Source organism: Felis catus, chromosome A1 (genome assembly GCF_018350175.1).
Source record: "Felis catus isolate Fca126 chromosome A1, F.catus_Fca126_mat1.0, whole genome shotgun sequence".
NCBI lineage: Eukaryota > Metazoa > Chordata > Mammalia > Carnivora > Felidae > Felis > Felis catus.
The window spans coordinates 143,506,522-143,524,488 of NC_058368.1; the positions used below are offsets into that span (position 1 = coordinate 143,506,522).

Here is a 17,967-nt window from a genome sequence, read left to right on the forward strand (position 1 = left end):
CATTATATACTCTAGGTCCATCCATGTTGTTACAAATGGCAAGATTTTGTTCTTTTTTATAGCTGAGTATTATTCCATTGTGAGCTAGGTCTGTAGGCCTAGATATAGAAATATCTCACATCCTCTTTAATCCATTGATGGACCCTTAGGTTGTTTCCATTTCTTGGCTATTGTAAATAACGTTGCAGTGAACATGGGGATGCAGGTGTCTTTTTAAGTTAGTGTTTTCATATTCTTTGGATAAATACCCAGCAGTGAAATTGCTAGATGATATGGTTGCTCTGTTTTTAATTTTTTGAGGACCCTCCATACTGTCTTCCACAGTGGCTGCACCATTTTGCATTCCCACCAACAGTACACAAGGGTTCCCTTTTCTCCACATTCTTGCCAATGGTTGTTACTTCTTATCTTTTTGATAATAGCTATTCTAATAGGTGTGAGGTGCCATCTATTGTGGTTTTGACTGATGTCTCTGTGGTGATGAATCATGTTGCATTTGCCATGTATACCTTTTGATATTATTTTAGTTGAATTTATCAATCTCCTTTTAAAATAGCTTTTAGTTTTTGTCTCCTATTTAAAAATCCTCTCTCTTATGTTTTTTTTAGTATCCAGTGATTTCATTTTTAAAAACTAGATCTTTTATTATCTGAAATTTATTTCAGTAGCAAGTGTGAAATTAGTAATCCAACTTTATTTTTTCAGTATGACTATCCAGCTGTCCGAGGAAGAAAACCCATCATTTGACCTTCTGATTTGAAATACTTCCATTATTATCTACTTAAGAGCCTGTGTTTGGCTCCATTCCTGACCTTTATAATCTGTCACGTGTTCTATTGATCCATCTGTTTATGTCCCAGTGCCATGCAGTTTTCATTACCTTAGCTTTGTAATTTAGAACTCTTGGTAGGTTAGGTTGCCCCTGCATGACTTCTTTTTTTAACCTCATGTCCACGTCTTCAACTTATAGGAATGCTTTTAGTATTTTCTCATCGAGCATTAGGTCCCTAATGGTTTTTTACTTCATGAAGACCCTTTTCAATTCCCACGTAAAATGATTCTTGCCCCATTGTCTGTATGGTAGGTTGTGTCAAACTTTAGACTGCCTTGTGAAAGGTCTCAAGCTACAAAGGCCTTCCTTATATTGGGCGGACATTGGCTCCCAGTGGCTTCCACTCATTTGCCTTCTGAAACAACAGAAGGGGGGAACAGTCTCATTTACCGTAGCCTTTTGGACTTCTGTGGGTCTCCTTGAAAGTTTCTCTCTGAGTTACAGCACTGGAGTTTAACAAATGTCATTTGTTCTACCAGTGGAGAGATGAGCAGCTGAAAGTCTTTCAAAGACCTGCTGAGCACAGAAAGGTGGGATTGTACTCCTCGGCATGCTTTTGCTCCACCAGCAATCTGCTAATTGCTGATGCATCAGGGTTTCTAGATGCTTCCTTGCCCTCACATTCCTGAAAATTGCACATAGAGAGCTGTCCCCTACACTGCAGTATGGCTCTTGTAGGGAGAATTCCACACTTATGACCCAAAGTGAGGCCATCTGACTCACATTTCTTACTGTCTTTTGAATTTTACTCTTGGCTTTAGACTTCTCACATAGATCAGTCATAGTACTGATGAGGCTAACATCCCTCTTACCTAAGCACCAACAACTTGCTGTGGTTCCATCTGTTGTGTAATCACTTACCTCAGTTTGGATATTCTGTGAATCTGGGTCCTACTGCAAACTACACTTTGAATAAGTCATGTGGGTTCGGTTGCAGTGATGATGTTTTTGTTTCTGCAATTAAAAAAATTATCATCTGTGGAAGAGTGCCACTCTTCAGATTTCAAATTCCAAAATTTTAAGTCTTTATTGGGTGGGGCCCTGGGTGGTTCAGTCGGTTAAGCGCCCTACTTCTGCTTGGGTCATGATCATGTGGTTCGTGAGTTTGAGCCCTGTGTCAGGCTCTGTGCTGACAGCTTGGAGCCGGGAGCCTGCTTCAGATTCTGTGTCTCCCTCTCTCTGCCGCTCCCCTGCTCACACTCTGTGTTTCTCTCTCTCTCTCTCTCTCTCTCTCTCTCTAAAAAATAAGCATTAAAAAAAAGTTTTTATTTGGCTACAAAGCAAGGAAAGCTAATATGAGGAATTTTATGGCATTCAAGTGATGAGGTCAGACAAGCAAAAAGACATGGAGATAAACCATTTGTATGTGAGATTTTTTGCTTTGTTCTTGGTGCTGGAGCATAAGATGACAACTTGTCACCAATAAAACTCTATGACATTTCACATCATTTTCGTGCTCATGCCTAGTGCTTTTATTTCACAGATGCAATGAGGGCATCGTGCATATCTATCAACTCTGCATGGCTTGTTCACATACTGAAAGCAGGATCTGATCCCATATTCTGACTTCAATACCGTGTAGACCTTTATTCTTGAAATGAGTGGTGAGACATAGGATGCAGTTGATTATATATATGGAATTCTTTCCTTGACAAACTTCCTAAAACTTCAAGGCAAACACTTCCCCCAAATCAGTATTTTTGGTATTTAACAATCTCATTGTTATGAAATGAAGCCAGCATGTTTTGTCCCTTCTCTGAAACTAAAATTTCCTCACCTAGTCTTGCTAAATGCACCTCAGGCTTCAGGGTAACGGGGTCTGGGCACACAAGTGATTGACAGACATTTATTTCATGAGTGAATGAAGTTAATTCAGTACAGGCCCAAGTATGCTTACTGAGACAATAATTTTACAGCTTATTATAATTAGCATACATTTAAAACATCTCTTTAGTCATCAAATCAAATAAGATAAGCAATACATCCACCCCAGAATAATATGCTTGATATTAGTCAGGAATTACATTCTTAATCATAGGACGTGGGTTTTCATTAACTAACTGAAGCATAATTAGTTGTCTGTGAACATGTGGCTCATTGATCCCCTGTGCATCTAAAGATAGTGCTTGTGGAGGGCTGGGTCAGGTGGTAGGTTCTGAAATAACCACCAATAACATCTGAGCAGTCTCCAGCGGTCTCTTCCAGACAGGGCACTAAATAGCATATACACAAATAGACCCAGTCTGCTCCCCTCCTCTGTCCCCTTCTTTCTGAGGAAGACGGGGTGTTTTTTCACTTTTAGCCGTGGTGGGGGAGGGCATTGTTACTTTGTACATATTTCCTGCTTTTGAAAACTTTTTGATTAGTTTGTTTTTGAATCAATGATGCTTTTTCCTTCTTCTGATTCTCCATGGTGTTCTCTAAGGCAGGTACTGAGAAGTGAAATAAATCAACAGAAGTAGAAGTGACCTGAAAAAAATCTTTGATTCAAACACTTTTGTAGTACATTTGTTGATAACAAACACAAAGAAAAACAAAAACAAACAAGCAAACGGATTAAAAAAACAAACAAACAAAAAAAAACCCTTCTTCTGAGAATGAGCAGGAAGGGTATTGTACTATTGTTTTCACTGACCATTATCCAAAGGCAAGATCTCCAGGGAACAGAGCCTGGCATTAGGGCTCAGATTAGGAATTCCTTAGTAAGAAGCCTAACTTGTAACTCTCTCCAAAGCCTCTCCAAATAGAGGCTGAAAAAAAAGAGCAGTTGTGTAATTTACTTGTATACATGCTCTGGGTCATGCTATCAAGCAGTTCAAGAGAATAGAAAAGAGGCACAAACTACTTCAGCTCCCCAGCAAGTTCTGAGAGCTCTCTGTTCAAATCCAGCAAGTCTGTATGTGTTTAAATGGTTGGGCTGTTGTAAGCCTGTTGCCACTTAGATACCACTACCAGCCTTTTATCTTAATCTACACGGGAGATTTAGAAACAGAAACTTTGGGGATTTTATTTGGCAATTAGAACTTGCTTTTCTTGCTTGGACTAAACTTGCTTTACAAGATATTGTCTTCTAGGGGCGCCTAGGCTACTCAGTCGGTTAAGTGTCTGACTCTTGATACCAGCTCAGGTCATGATCCCAGGGTTGTGAGACCAAGCCTCGCATCGGGCTCTAAGCTGACAGTGAGGAGCCTGCTTTGGGTTCTCTCTCTCTCTCTCTCTCTCTCTCTCTCTCTCTGCCCCTTCCCTGCTTACTCTCTCTCTCTCTCTCTCTCAAAATAAATAAACTTAAATATTTTTTAAAAGATATTGTATTCTTTAGGGCTCTTCTGTTTCTATAACTTGACTGGCTTTTGTATGATGGCCATGTACAAAATCATCACTCACCTTAAGTTTTCCACTATGCTGGATCTGCTAATTAGATATTAGGATCTGTGGTATTATAGATTGGCTTAACATCATCTTAATCCAGAAATGCCCTCTTAGGCAGAAATTGATAAAGTAATATATTCTTGCAGACTCATTAACCACAAAATTAGTCTGTTTTCTGAATTTTAAAAAAAAGTCTGGTTCATTTCAGGAGCATTCTGGAAGGCATATATTGGACAAAGTTGACAAAGGTAGAAGTGATTTGATTAAGTAATCTTTGTGGACCATAAACATTTTGTAGAATCGGGCTTGCTAACTCGGTGGTCACCAAAAGGGAAAAATAAGTTATTTGTTGTTAATAAAAAATGTTCATTCACTCCAGGATTGAAATATGATGAGTTGTTTAGCGTGTGACCCGGTATTTAAATTAGTTTTTCTTTTGTGTTTAGATCCTTCTCTGGAATTAAAGGACTCCAGCTGAAAGTTAACCTCCAACCCAATGACAATTACTTTTTCTACGTGAGAGCCATCAATGCATTTGGGGCAAGCGAGCAGAGTGAAGCTGCCCTCATTTCCACCAGAGGTACTTCTTTTTCATACACACACAGAGAACTATTTCCAAGCATTTCCATTTCTTTCCTTCTAACACCTAGAGAAGACACTGTAGAAGACTACTTCTTAAAGCTCCAACCTCTTGGACTAGGTTCTTGGCATGAGGACCCAACATTGGTTAAAGACCAAGATATTTCTTTTAGATTTCTGGTTTAAGAAGTTCTCAACTTGGCTACCCATTAGCCATCAGTCAGGGTACTTAAAAAAGACCGATATTGGGGCCCCACTCATGGAGACTCTGATCTGATTGATCTGGAGATGCATATGGGCTCTGACATGTGTTTTTAATCCCCCCAGATGATTCTTGTTTGGCTCTCAATGTGCTATAATTAGTGGGCATGTTTTGAGTGTGTGTTAGGGACAGTGGGATGGGGATATTCTTATTTTATTACACTGTAAACTCTATGAGCAAGCTTCCAGTCTCATTCTTCTGTTTATTTCTGGTGCCTAGCACATAGTTTGTGCCAATTAATGTTTGTTGAATAAATGAGTGAATAACTCAAGGAAGTGATAAAGCTGTTCAATGACATTTTGGAGAAAATAGCCAAATGATGCCCATAAAAAAGTACTTGGCCGTTCTCAATTATTGTGAAAAGTGAGAGATGCAAAGGTGATCATTTTCTTATCTTACCCTCGACCCAAAGATGGCAGAAGATTGAGGGCGGTACATCAAGTGATTTGCTTAACCAGCAAAAACTTGTGCACATGCCTTGTTTGTGATGTGGTCAGGGCCAGCCTGATGTTTACAGGAGAGGACATGAGGGCTGCCTTCCCAGAAATATTTCCCCTCCAGTCCTAATATGGTGCCTGGATCTTCCACTGTTAGAACCACTCCCTCGGCTGACACCAGTGCATCTTCAGACTTTCACGTGCGCGTGAATCTCCCGAGGAGCCTGAGAAAGTGCAGATTTTGGTTCAGGAGGTCAGGACGGGCCTGAGCTTCTGCATTTCTAGCCAGTTTCCAGGTGATGTCGCTGGCCAGAGGAGCACAGTTGGCATAGCAGAGGGAGCTCGACTATTCGAGGCGCACCGCAGCACCAGGTGCAGGCACGTGGTCATTAGCACTCACCCAGGCCTTGTTTGTCACGGATGAGATTTCCAGCTTGTGGATCTGAAGACACTGAGCAGGGCATTTTGATGTCAGGGGAGAGGGAGACTGCAGTCTGAAATGTGGGGCTTGGCCCAGGGACAGCACTTACTATTATGGTCGTCTTATAATCTTATGTTCATAACTGCAATAGGAACCCGATTTCTTCTGTTGCGAGAAACGGCTCATCCTGCCCTGCAGATTTCCTCAAATGGGACAGTGATCAGCTTCGCTGAGAGGAGACGGCTGACAGAGTAAGTTGAGTGTTCTGAGAGGGGTGTCGCCCCGGTGTGGCCTTGCCTGTGCATGTTCTTGGTTTAATGGACATACCTGGGAGTATAGTATCGAATATCATCACGAGCACACCCATACGGTTCGGGTACGGCTCATCACTAGGGAGAAAGTGCCAGTAGTTCCTAAGTTGGAGTAAGTGTCAGTATTTGTATTGCAAACACAAGCACAGATGGTTTTGCTTAAAACAGAGGCTGTTTTCAGGTACCATCACTGATTTAATGAAAAAAAGAGTCTAGGCTAAATTCTTCTGTTATTTTCAATAGCAGACCAGGTTTTGAAGAGAGGAGAATGACATTTTGTTGAGTTTCTGCTTCTGGCCACAGGGAGGACTTTCAGAGTTTCAGACTTTCTTGTCCCTCCCCACCCAGGAGCTCCCAGAAAAAGGAGTACTAAAGAGCCAAAAGCCGAGGGCCCCATGGGGAGACTGATCTGCAATTTGCTTGTAATCTCTCACGGTCATTGTGAGGGGCAAATGGTCAAATGGGAGAAAGTATGTGAAGGCTTTTGAAAAGTGTAAAACATGTGAGACACAGGCAGCTGTTGGCATGGATGTGCCTCCCACATGGCTGCCGGCAAGCCCTCAGTCCCTCACTGTGGCTGCCAGCAATGTCCTGTGTGGTTTTCCCTTCTAGTTGCTATTCACCGTATTCACTACGGCGCATGGCCCAGCTCAAGTGCTAGCTGCTCCTGGAAGTCTTCTCTGGGCCCCAGCGCCCTTTGATCTTACCTGTGAAAAGGTCTGAGCGCAGGTGGATTGTTTGTTAGCCACTCTGTCTTGAGTAATCCTCAAGGAGCAGCCCTGTATTCTGCATCTTTGAATTCCCAGAATCTAGCATGGGGTCTGGAATGTTGTAGGTGCTAAAAAACATACAAGTAAGTGAATTCAGAGGAAAAAAAGATTTAAGAAATAGATTGGGCTTTTCTTTTTCTGATTTTTCAAAAAATCAAAAAGAAACGAAATAGACTGGAAGTTGGTTAGAGTTCATAGATGGTAACTGATGGTAACTGTAATGTATTTCATAGACCTTTATTTATTATTAACCTGAAAATTAGCTCATAAATATCAGGCAGCCAGGCTTTGCTCAGAGAGCAAGGGCCTGTCAGTATCCACCTCTTTGAAAGGAGGTTGTTGGGTAAAGACACGAGAAAGTGAAATACATTCCTTTGCATTAATCATTTTCTCATCTGTTAAAAAGGAGAGGGTGCTGACTGAATATTAACACTGCTTAAATTAAAAATGCTTCCTTGCTGTCTCAGCCATTTCAAAGCAGGATTGAGTACTTCATGCAAACAAGGTCACCCATCAGCAGTTGAAAGTGCTTGGGTTCATTTCACAGTGCCTGTTACAAAAATAGCTAAGGTGAGACAAAAGGAGACCTTTCAACAACCTCTCAGGTGCCCCTACTACAATCCAAAGAGGCCAGAGTCCCAAAGACTGTTGACCACAGCTTCTACAAAACACACTCATCACTCCTGATCAGTTCTACACTCTGCTCTGGCCTCACCAGCTGTCTTGCCGTTTAAGAGCTGCACCTCATTTGGTCTCTGTGCCCAGTAAGGTCAGCAAACACCAGAACTCATTGTTAAAGAAGATTTTGGAGACTCCTCCCCTACCTCCTCCTACTTTTCTTCGTCTTCTCTTGATGTTTTGGAAAAAAACTTTGCAAGTTATGTTCTTTTGGACCTCCCCACCTTCCTCCCTTGTATTTCCTCACTCTCCCTGAAAACAGAGATGGTGCCATGTCTTTTTTTCCCCTGCCATTATTCTAATTATTTCCTGGCTCTTAGCTTCTTCAAGAGATGCAGTATACTATATATGCATGGTGTATGTGGCAGCAGAAATATGTTGAATGCGTGTTGAAAATTTGTGCAGTTCTGTGGCAATGAGCTGAAAGTTGGGGGCACAATGGACAACAAATGTCTCTAGTCAAATTCCAGCAGTTTCCAAGGATAGAATCCTGCCTAAACTGTGTGTAACTGTGTGAATGTGGATGTTTAGGAGATCAAAGCTGGTGATACCTGTGCTAGGCTTAAGTGATCCACTTTGTCTGCAGAATCCCCTCAGTGCTGGGTGAGGAGCTGCCTGCCTGTGGCCAGCATTACTGGGAAACCACAGTCACAGACTGCCCAGCTTACCGACTTGGCATCTGCTCCCGTTCAGCTGTGCAGGCTGGTACCCTGGGACAAGGGGAGACTTCGTGGTACATGCACTGCTCTGAGCCACAGAGGTAAGCTGGAGCCTTGCTTCCCTTCTTGGTCAAAGTGTCATGAGTTAATGTGTAGGCAGAGGTCTCTGAGGCACCTAACAAATAGTATCCTACTTCCCTGTCCAAGTCTGAGCCGACAAAGAAAGAAAACAAAAGAGTCAAACATATGAAGACTAAACTGTTAGTCTGATTACTGAGGAAGCCAACTTTAGTGAATGTGATTCACACCTGAGGGAAAGGAGATTTCTTACATTGAACCCTATTAATAGATTTCACCCAGCCATGCCACCTTCCCCACCCTGCATGGCAGAGTTCGTCCCTGGAGAAACAAAAAAGGAAGTATGTTTCATCCATCAGCTCATTCTCCAAAGATAGTGAGGAGAGACCTCTATGCCACGCATGGCCAATTTCTCCTTCTAAACTCACCTGAGGGTGGAGGAGGTGACAAGGGTAGTACTAAAAAGCTTCCTCTCCAGAGAAATCAACAGGAGTGAGAAAAGAAGTGAGTCCCCGATACCCCTCTCATTGGTCCATATCAGGAATTGGTAAATTATAGCCTATAGGTCAAATAGGACCACTGCCTGTTTTTGTAAAATTTTACTGATAGTATTATTGGAATACAGTCATTCTCATTGGTTTACATATTGTCTGTGGCTACTTTTGCATGTCAGTGGCAGAGCTGACTAGTCATAACAGCAACCAGTGACCCCCAAAGCCTAAAATATTTAGTATGTGGCCCTTTACAGAAAAAGTTTGCTAACTGTATTAGTTGTAGTTTTGTTTGGTTGGTTACTATGTAAACACCATAACCTGTGTTAGTCTCAGAGAGATGAGGCAAGCATGGAATGATCTGAATATGCTCACAGGGTGGTCTTTATTAGAAACCTGACTTTAGTCCTGGCCCCATCCTTGATTAGCCTCCTGTGGGCTACTCACCAGGAGTCAGTGAACCCTTTGAGCATACCTAATAGACTTCATCTATCTTGTCAAGGGACAGGGATGCTACATTTTTGGGTTGTGAGGATCACATGAAGTCAGGTACAGGGGAGAGTCTTGAAATTGTAAAGTATCAGGAAAATGTGAGGCATTATTCAAATGTAATGCTTTAAAAAGGAAGCCTTCAGAGCTCACAAGTTCCCAGAAAAAGGCCCACAGATTGGGATTTTGCATATCTCTGGCTGCACATTCCTCCCTGTATCCTATTTGACAGAGTTTGATTTTCTGACATGGTTCATAAGGACACTATCTCCAAGAGCTATTTAAAGTCACATTTCATCAAGTCAGAGCAATTATGATAATTGATGTTCATTGCTGTGCAATGCTTAAGGGCCTAGCCCCTGCCTGGAGTTTAAAATCTCTCAAACCCAGAAATTATAATGAGTAGATTTAGAGCTGGAACCAGATATTGATTTCATGAACCAGATATTGATTTCGTGAAAATTTCCTTAGGCACTTGAATCTTTTTATTTATTTATTTTTTAACATTTTGAAAAAAGTTTATTTATTTTGAAAGAGAGAGAGAGAGAGAACATGAGCTAGGGAGGGGCACAGAGGGAGAGAGAGAGAGAGATCTCAAGCAGGCTCTGCAGGGTCAGCATGGGCCTGATGCAGGGCTTGAACTTAACTAATTGTGAAATCATGACCTGAGCTGAAATCAAGAGTCAGATGCTTCACTAACTGAGCCACCCAGGCGCCCCAACACTTGAATCTTTGAAACCTCAAAACCATAGATTAGCCTCCAGTAACAAATTTCTAGACTCTAGAAAACAGAATTGTATCTTGTCAACAGGTTCAACAAGTTTGGTCTTCGGCTCTTTCAGGCCCAGGGTAGGCTCTGTGGGTTCCGGGAGGAAGAGTGTGCCCGTCTGTGTGGTCACAGCACAGAGAGGTCAAGCCTTGAGTGCCTTCATTTCATGTTTCAAATAGAGCACCCCACCTTAAGGCACTGTGATAACCACTGTGGCAGACCCCTCTCTGTTTCACTTTTCTGGCTTCATGATTTTAAACCAAACTGTATTACTGTTGATACTGCTTGGGTAGAATCTAAGGTTTAAGATATTATAGGTGGAAAGGAGAAATGGAGAGGGTCTGAGGACATAGAATCAACTGAACTTCTTCCTGCCCACTCCTAAACTTTCTCCCCTAGTTCACAGCCTTTTCACCTCCTCCACCACAGCTACCATGCCTGTACCTTCCAGGGCGAGGTCTGCACCCATGCCACACTATCCTGTGTGTTGCAACTGGCAAATATTTCTAGAATATCATTTCCATCATGTCCCTTGTGTTTTTGCTCAAAAATCTACAAACATCTACAGTTTGTAGATGGGACCACAGTCAAGACAGGAATCCAGGAATAATATGACCAGGAAGGGGGAAGGATGAGGAGACCCAAGGGGAGTAAACCATCACAACCAAAAGGGGCTGGACTCAGTCTTGGCCAGTAGTGAGATTCACAGAGGTGGGCCCACTGGGACGTGGGGGGCCCAGTAGAGCAGTTCCAGAGTTACACGGGTATCTAGAATCAAGTTTCGATCTTTGTTCGAAAGACACCAGCAGTCCCAAGAAGGGGCAGGCAAAAGCTGGGCAGGGAAGAGGGCTCCAGGCAGACAGGCTTGGTGTCAGGCCAGAGTGGAGGCTAGAGAAGGAACTGATATGCTGGATAGGAAATGGAGGTGGAAGCAGGGCAGGGCAGGGCAGATTCCAGGCCCTGCAGAACTGGTGGAGCCAAGGCTTTGAGGAATGTCTCTCCCTCCTTGGCCTCTATGGTGGGGACTAGCTCAGGGACTGACTGGGGCTGGGCCTGTGAGCACCAGGGGCCTTCTAAGCATGACTTGGGGAAAATAGCTCAGTAGGGCATTCAGAACTCTCTAGACCAGTGGTGTGCAATCAAAAATTCTATGAAGATAGAAAAATGGTGTCACAGATGGCTTTTGAACACTTGAAATATGGCTACGAGGACTGCAGAATTGGACATTGAATTTTATATCATTTTAATTTTAATTTAAGTGGCCACATGTGGCTAGTGGCAATTGTGATGGACAGGGCAGGTCTAGTTCCTGGCCCCTGACTTTACTTATTCATGTAATATCCTCACAGTCACTCACATGTCCTCTCCGAACCTGTCAGACAGACGGTGCTGTTCTCTATGACCAATGGGCTTATTCTGCCACCTCGTCATTGCTTCTGCTGTCCCTGCTGGTTGGATCCCCTTCCTCTTTCCCACCTATGTCCGGTTCCAACTGTTCCTTTTTGCTGAATATGAGCTCATCTGCTCCCAAAGCCTTCTGTAAGAGTCCCAGCCTACGCTGCTGTTCCCAGTCACTGCCACTTGCAACCTTGGTCTTCTCTGTGGCTTTCAGGGCTTCCTGAGATTCTTACTGTTCTGTCAGATCTCTCATTGGCAAGACATTGAAAAGGTCCTTTATCACTGTGTATGCCTTGCTTACTTTCACATCCCCGTGAACCTCTGCTGTCTCACATGGTGTTTATTCTGCAGGGAAGTTGCTAGCTTCCCATTCTCAAAACACACCTGTACTCAAGCTTCTGGGCCCTCAACACTGACGTCATAGGCCTTAAGGGTCCTTGGCTTTCTCTGCCACACCAGTGCCACTGTGCTTCCACTCCTCAGACCATCCCCACTGATCTTTCCCTCATCGCTTCTATCTCATTTTTTCCCTTCTCCCACTTTCAGGGCCCCAGCCTCTGCTTCTAAGACTCCCCAGAGAAAACACCAAACTTGGGTTACTTTTTGCCCAGAGCAATTTAGCCTCTTCTGTTGAGCGATTTCCCCTTCCTAGCCTGCTCTTGAACCTGTCCTTTCACAACCAAACAGGTCCATTAAATGTGTTTATAAACACTTTACCAATCTCTGCCCTGAGACGGAACCTCACCCATAGCCCACTTTTAAGTGATCAACAGAGTTTTCCTCCCTGGTCAGGAGGGTCTGGGTTCCCCAAGGGCAAGGACAGTACTCTGTGGTCCTTCGTAGCCCCCAGAGGGCCTAGTAAAGTGCTGGGCTCACAGACATGCCCAGTGAATACTTGTTGAGTTGAATTTATTTGAATTGAAGAGAGAACACCCCTGAGCTGCAAGGCTGCAAAAAAACATTCAGAAGATAAAAAGGAAAGTTGGTCTGGGGCAGGGGGGGCATATACAAAGGATGAAGTTGGGCAAAAATAATGAAATTTTTCTTAAACTTCATAAAGGCCCTTATGTAAGTTACTTAAAAAATTTTTAAGCTGTAAAAGTAATACATTTTATGGAAGGCAAGCCTGCAGTACTTTTAAAAATACATGGCAGCCTCAAAGGAGTTTTATTCAAAAGAATGACACCATGAATGCGGTAGTTAAAACATGTGGGCAGCTGGGAAAGAATTAGAATGTTGAGAAAAATCACAAGGGAGGCATATGCTGGTTATTCTGGGACCGCCTCCTAATGTAGAAGGAGCAAAATTATTAAAAGTGTTTGTCTGTTGAGATGAGCTATGCATTTTAGCATCTAGGAGGGATCTGGTTAAAGGAATTGGGATAACATTATTGCAACTCACTGTGTAGTGAAATTAATGACTGAAAAATTAGTTATCACCAAGTGATCTTCTTCACCATGGTCTTTCAAGATTTCTAGTTTATAATTCCCCATTCTGTTTCATTTCAGATATACATTCTTCTACAGTGGCATTGTGAGCGATGTGCATGTGACTGAGCATCCCGCCAGGGTGGGCATTCTGTTGGACTACAATAACCAGAGGCTTCTCTTCATTAATGCTGAAAGTGGACAGTTGCTCTTCATCATCAGGCACAGGTTTAATGAGGGTGTTCACCCTGCCTTTGCCCTGGAGAAACCTGGAAAATGTACTTTGCACCTGGGGATTGAGCCCCCAGATTCTGCAAGGCACAAGTGATTGTTGGCTTTCAGAGTTTGCAAGAAGAATAATTCAAATTTTGGGGGTCTATTGTTCTTTCCCTTGGGTGCTATATATTCAAAACGTCTCCCATACATTCGCACTAATGATAGCTACATGCACAGTGATCAGCACGTGAGCAAAACCACCAAGGAAACGTTGACTTTCTAGGTAGCGTTTGAGTAAAGACGATGGAAAAACAACTTCTACCCTTTGCTTTATGTATGTTTGCATTCTCCCCTAAACTAAAAGAATTTATACCTGATTTGGGCACCAGAATAAGAAGTGGTCTTCCACCTGTTTTATCCGTGATGGACAGACAGGATATCCTTCTCTGACAAGAAACATGGGCTTTTTCCATAAGAAAGATGTCACCTCACTCCATTAACGGATGTTGGATTCTAATCATTAGAGAAGGAGTTTTAATTGTTCACAGCTGATAACGAACTCTTTTGTAATAATATGTACTGTAGGACACGAGTCTCTTTTCCCTGAAATTTTAAATGTAGACAAGAGCTAGGTATTAGAAATTTCCATTTGCTAAATAAATGGCTAGAGTCTATAAAATAAAACCTGTTATATGAACTTATTATATATAACTTATGAGCCCCACATCTCTGGACTGGGACAGACGGCCGAGTAAATGACCATCACGCTTCAGTGGGTTGTGTCACGACTAACTTTCACATAAGAATTTTACATGCGTCTTTTAAAATCTGAACACTTTTATCCCATAGTTACAGTCAACTACAGGAAGCTGGGAATCTCTTTTTGCCAAAATGAAATAGTTGGTCATTTTTAGATACTATATTGAAATCTCTTGAATTCTTCCTAAAATATGTGTGCCAAGTTGATAAATCTAGAAGGCATTTTGAGATGATTGCTCTTGTTTTCAATAATGTAAATACTTTGATCTTATTTATAGATTTTTTAAATTATGAATTCATTTCTTTCTTTTCTTGTAATTAGGAAATCATATCCTACTTTTGAGATCTGTTCTACATTCTCTTGATTCACAGCTAGAAAATCCAAACTGGATCTGTAACTGCATTGGTAGAGCCCCTCCAAAGCCATCACAACTCTGCTTTAAAATGAGAGCAGCTACGGGCAAAGTGGATACTTAGTGAAATAGAAGGAACAATGTAGTGCTTTGTTGAGAATGTTCTCTTCACTTTTGTCAAGACTTAAAAGTGTTACCATCAGGTTCTGACTCATCAGCAACCCATGGGCATTATTACTTTTTTGGTGAGAATGTCATGTAATTAAAAACAGGAACAGTAGTAGCAACCACATGAATTTTAGAATTTGTCTCAGCTTGGGTTCTTCCAAAAGTAGACCTGGAGATAAAGATGCAGGGCTGGTTGTTTACACAGGAAGGAATTCTGGGAAGCACACGGGAGGAAGTGGGGAAAGTAAGACAGGAAGGGGGAAGAGCCAATAAAGGACATGTTTTATGAGTGGGTATTGCCACTCTGAGCAACTGGGGCTCACTTGTGCTGGTGGTACCCTAGAAACCACCCAGAACATTCCAGAAGCTGGCATTTAACCACTCTGTCCAATCCCTGTTGGCTGAGGGTTGATCCAGGGGGCATTAGGTTCCCATCCACTGCCCCCCCACCCCCACTTTTCCAGGTGTGTTCCTTGCAAACTCCTGCAGTCTCCAGAAAGCCCTCAGACAAAGGAAATGAGAAAGAAAGTCATCTCATGCAGAATTGTCACCAGACAACTGCCTAATGCACCTGTTGGTACACTCAAGTGTGCTGGGGGTGAGTTGGAGGTAAATGGGACAGGGCACCAGCAGCATCTGCCATCAAGTTGGCAGCTCTGGTATGAAGGGGAGAGTCAGAATAATGGGAAGAACTAAGGTTGAAGCTTGATTCAGCTCCTTCCAGGTTTTAACTCAAATTCTTTAGTTATGCCTTTCTATTGGGATAATTGCAAACATCAGATTAAATAAGCATGTGAAATGTCACAGCATTTTGTAGTTTGTAAAACATCCAGACAAGGGACTTTGGAGATCCTCTTTAAAGCCAATCCTCCATCACGTCCTGTGAGTGGTCCTCCCATATCTGACTCCATGTGTGTGGTGGAAGATAGGACTCTGGGCTCAGAAGGTCCATGTTTCAGCTGCCTCCATCTGTTGACTGATAGATTTCCAGTGGGTGGGTTTCTAGGGAATTATTCCAGTGGAGACAAGCAAAGTAAAGTTAATGCTTTTCCCTTACATCCGCAAGCAATTCCTTCCTCCTGGCCCTTGTTTTGAGTTCATTTTTCCTTCTTCTTGTCCTTCCCACTCACATAACACAAACCCTCGGAGCAAAGAAAGGAAGTCAGCAAATTTTGTCAAAATCGCTCCTCTGCAAATCTGTCAATGGTACTTATTAGTTTAATAACATGCAGAGCTCATACCTCATCTCTTTTAATCTTCATCAGGACCTTGCACAGTAAAAATCACTGCCATTTCATAGATGAGGAAACCAGTCTCAGAGCAGTTAAATAACTAGTTCACACTCACAGCCGGCAGGTGGCAGAGTGTGGATTTAGATACAGCTCAAATCCTGAGCCAGGAGGATAAAAAGATGTTTCATTTTGTATCAGAGATCATGTTTTCCATATATATGTGATTTGTGAAAATTACATGTGTGTGTATATACATACACACTCTCCCCCATACACCTGTACATATGTAGGCAGACATTCATACATAAATATTTTCTTCCCTCCTGAACTGACTTCCTTCCCAAATGTCAGTTTTGTTGTTGATGCTGTCTTGGGTTTACCTTTGATTCCTTCTTCAGTACCGATGACCTTAATTAGGATTCCAAAGAGTCGGTAACATCTTATTTGTGAAGACTTTAATACGTGAAACCACAATGCTTCCTTTCAGAGGTATAGGGCCAAAATAAAGGAGTTTGGGGAAAAAGAAGAAGAAATGAGGGTTAACACTGTGGTCCTTCTTTGTTTGCATACACACCTGCACAACCCTGGACAGGTACGTTCTTGGTCAAAGATGGAAGGATTTTTCTACTGAAGCAAATCAAAATGCATTCCTGCTGTTTTTTTCTGGAGATGCTTCCATAATGTGCAACAGAACTGAAGTATCTTACTTCATCATACCCACTTACAAAATTGTGTGCCTTAAGCACCAAACACTAACACTCTCCTGTCAGAAGCATCCTTCAGGCTCCAGAGTGGCCTGTGTTGGAAGTCACTTCTTACCTTTACTGTGTTAATTACCCACCAATGATCTCAAGTGTTCAACTGCTGAAAGGACTCACAGGACTCAGTTCATATTCAACGAAGAGCTTCGTCACGGGCAAAAGATATAGTACAGCTGCACAGAGGAATGTTAGGCCATCAAGGGGTTCTGGTATCTCAAGTGCAGCCTTGTTTGTGCTCCCACCGTTGGGTTACGCATTCTGTCCAAAGTCTCCAGGCCTCAAACCACCACCAGTGTGCATGTGAGGCATTGTGATACCAGGAAGCCCAAGTTTTGTTTCTGGTGGTGTTGGGCCAGTGAACTGGTCACATAGGCACTTTCCAGATATACAACTAGCCCTAACTGTTGAGCCTTACTCCTCTGCCTCCTTCAGCCTCCACCAAAACCAATGCAAATCATCAATCTGTTGATTGTTACTAAATGATACTATCATTCTGCAGCAAAACAACTGGTGGTTGTTGAATCATGGTTCCAGAATCTCACTTATTTTTTTAAATGTGTGTTTATTTTTGAGAGAGAGAGCACAAGCTGGGGAGGGGCAGAGGGAGAGGGAGACATAGAATCTGAAGCAGGCTCCAGGCTCTAAGCTGTCAGCACAGAGCCTGATGTGGGCTTGAACTCACGAATTGCGAGGTCATGACCTGAGCCGAATGCTTAACCGACTGAGCCACCCAGGCACTCCATTTATTTTTAGTTAATAGATCTCATGACTGTGTCCAAGGGTCAGTAGCTTTGTGCATATGCATGTGATCAATTAAGACTAGCAAAAATAAGCCCATGCGGGGCACTTACTGTCCTGTGTCCCTGAGCTCAACTGCTGGGGAGTGTTTGAAGAGTAATAATAGTAAGAACTGAGTCCATCCGCTCATGTCCCTGATATGGTGATTGTCAGAGTGATCCCAGGCACATCCCTGAGTTGAATGACACGGGTGCTGAGTTCCAGTCCCCTTTATAAAGTGCAGGAGGGAACACGCTTTCTGGGCTGCTTTCTGAAGAGGAGATCAACACCTTTCCTTTTTCCTTAGTATCCTCAAAGTGTTTGTGATTGTGTCCCTCTTGGTGCTTCTGTTTTGGTTGTAAATGAACTCCTTTTCTATGCTGAGTTTGTTTTTTGCAAGTGATATCAATCATTTCAAATCCCACAACAGTATATGAACTACAGTTTCAGAATAGATGGGGGATTAAGAATGTCTAACTTGGAGCAAAGATGATTAGGGAAGGAGGTAAGATGTCTTTAAAGGTTTGAAGAGTTATCTCTAAGAGGAATAAAGCTTACTTTGATTTTTATACTAGGACTGGTGGGGAGTCCCAAGGTTGACGAATTTGGTTCAAAAGATGGAAGAACGCCCATCAGTGATGATTGGCTCAGGGACATGCTGCTTAGCAGTAATGAGCACTCAGGATGAATGATCAATTGCTGGAAATATTAAAGGTTTGGGTTCTAGATTC

At 42.6% G+C, this 17,967-nt stretch overlaps 1 protein-coding gene across 1 annotated transcript in view; it reads left to right on the forward strand.

Annotated features, from left to right (window-relative positions):
* Positions 1-13,870, forward strand: part of CMYA5 (cardiomyopathy associated 5) — an 89,473-nt gene extending 75,603 nt beyond the window's left edge. Inside the window, exons 10-13 of the mRNA XM_011284243.4 lie at positions 4,648-4,781; positions 6,052-6,151; positions 8,246-8,419; positions 13,052-13,870. Coding sequence (XP_011282545.2) covers positions 4,648-4,781; positions 6,052-6,151; positions 8,246-8,419; positions 13,052-13,298 — 655 coding nt within the window. The 3' untranslated portion in view covers positions 13,299-13,870. The remainder of the gene's footprint in view (positions 1-4,647; positions 4,782-6,051; positions 6,152-8,245; positions 8,420-13,051) is intronic.
* The last annotated feature ends 4,097 nt before the right edge of the window (positions 13,871-17,967 follow it).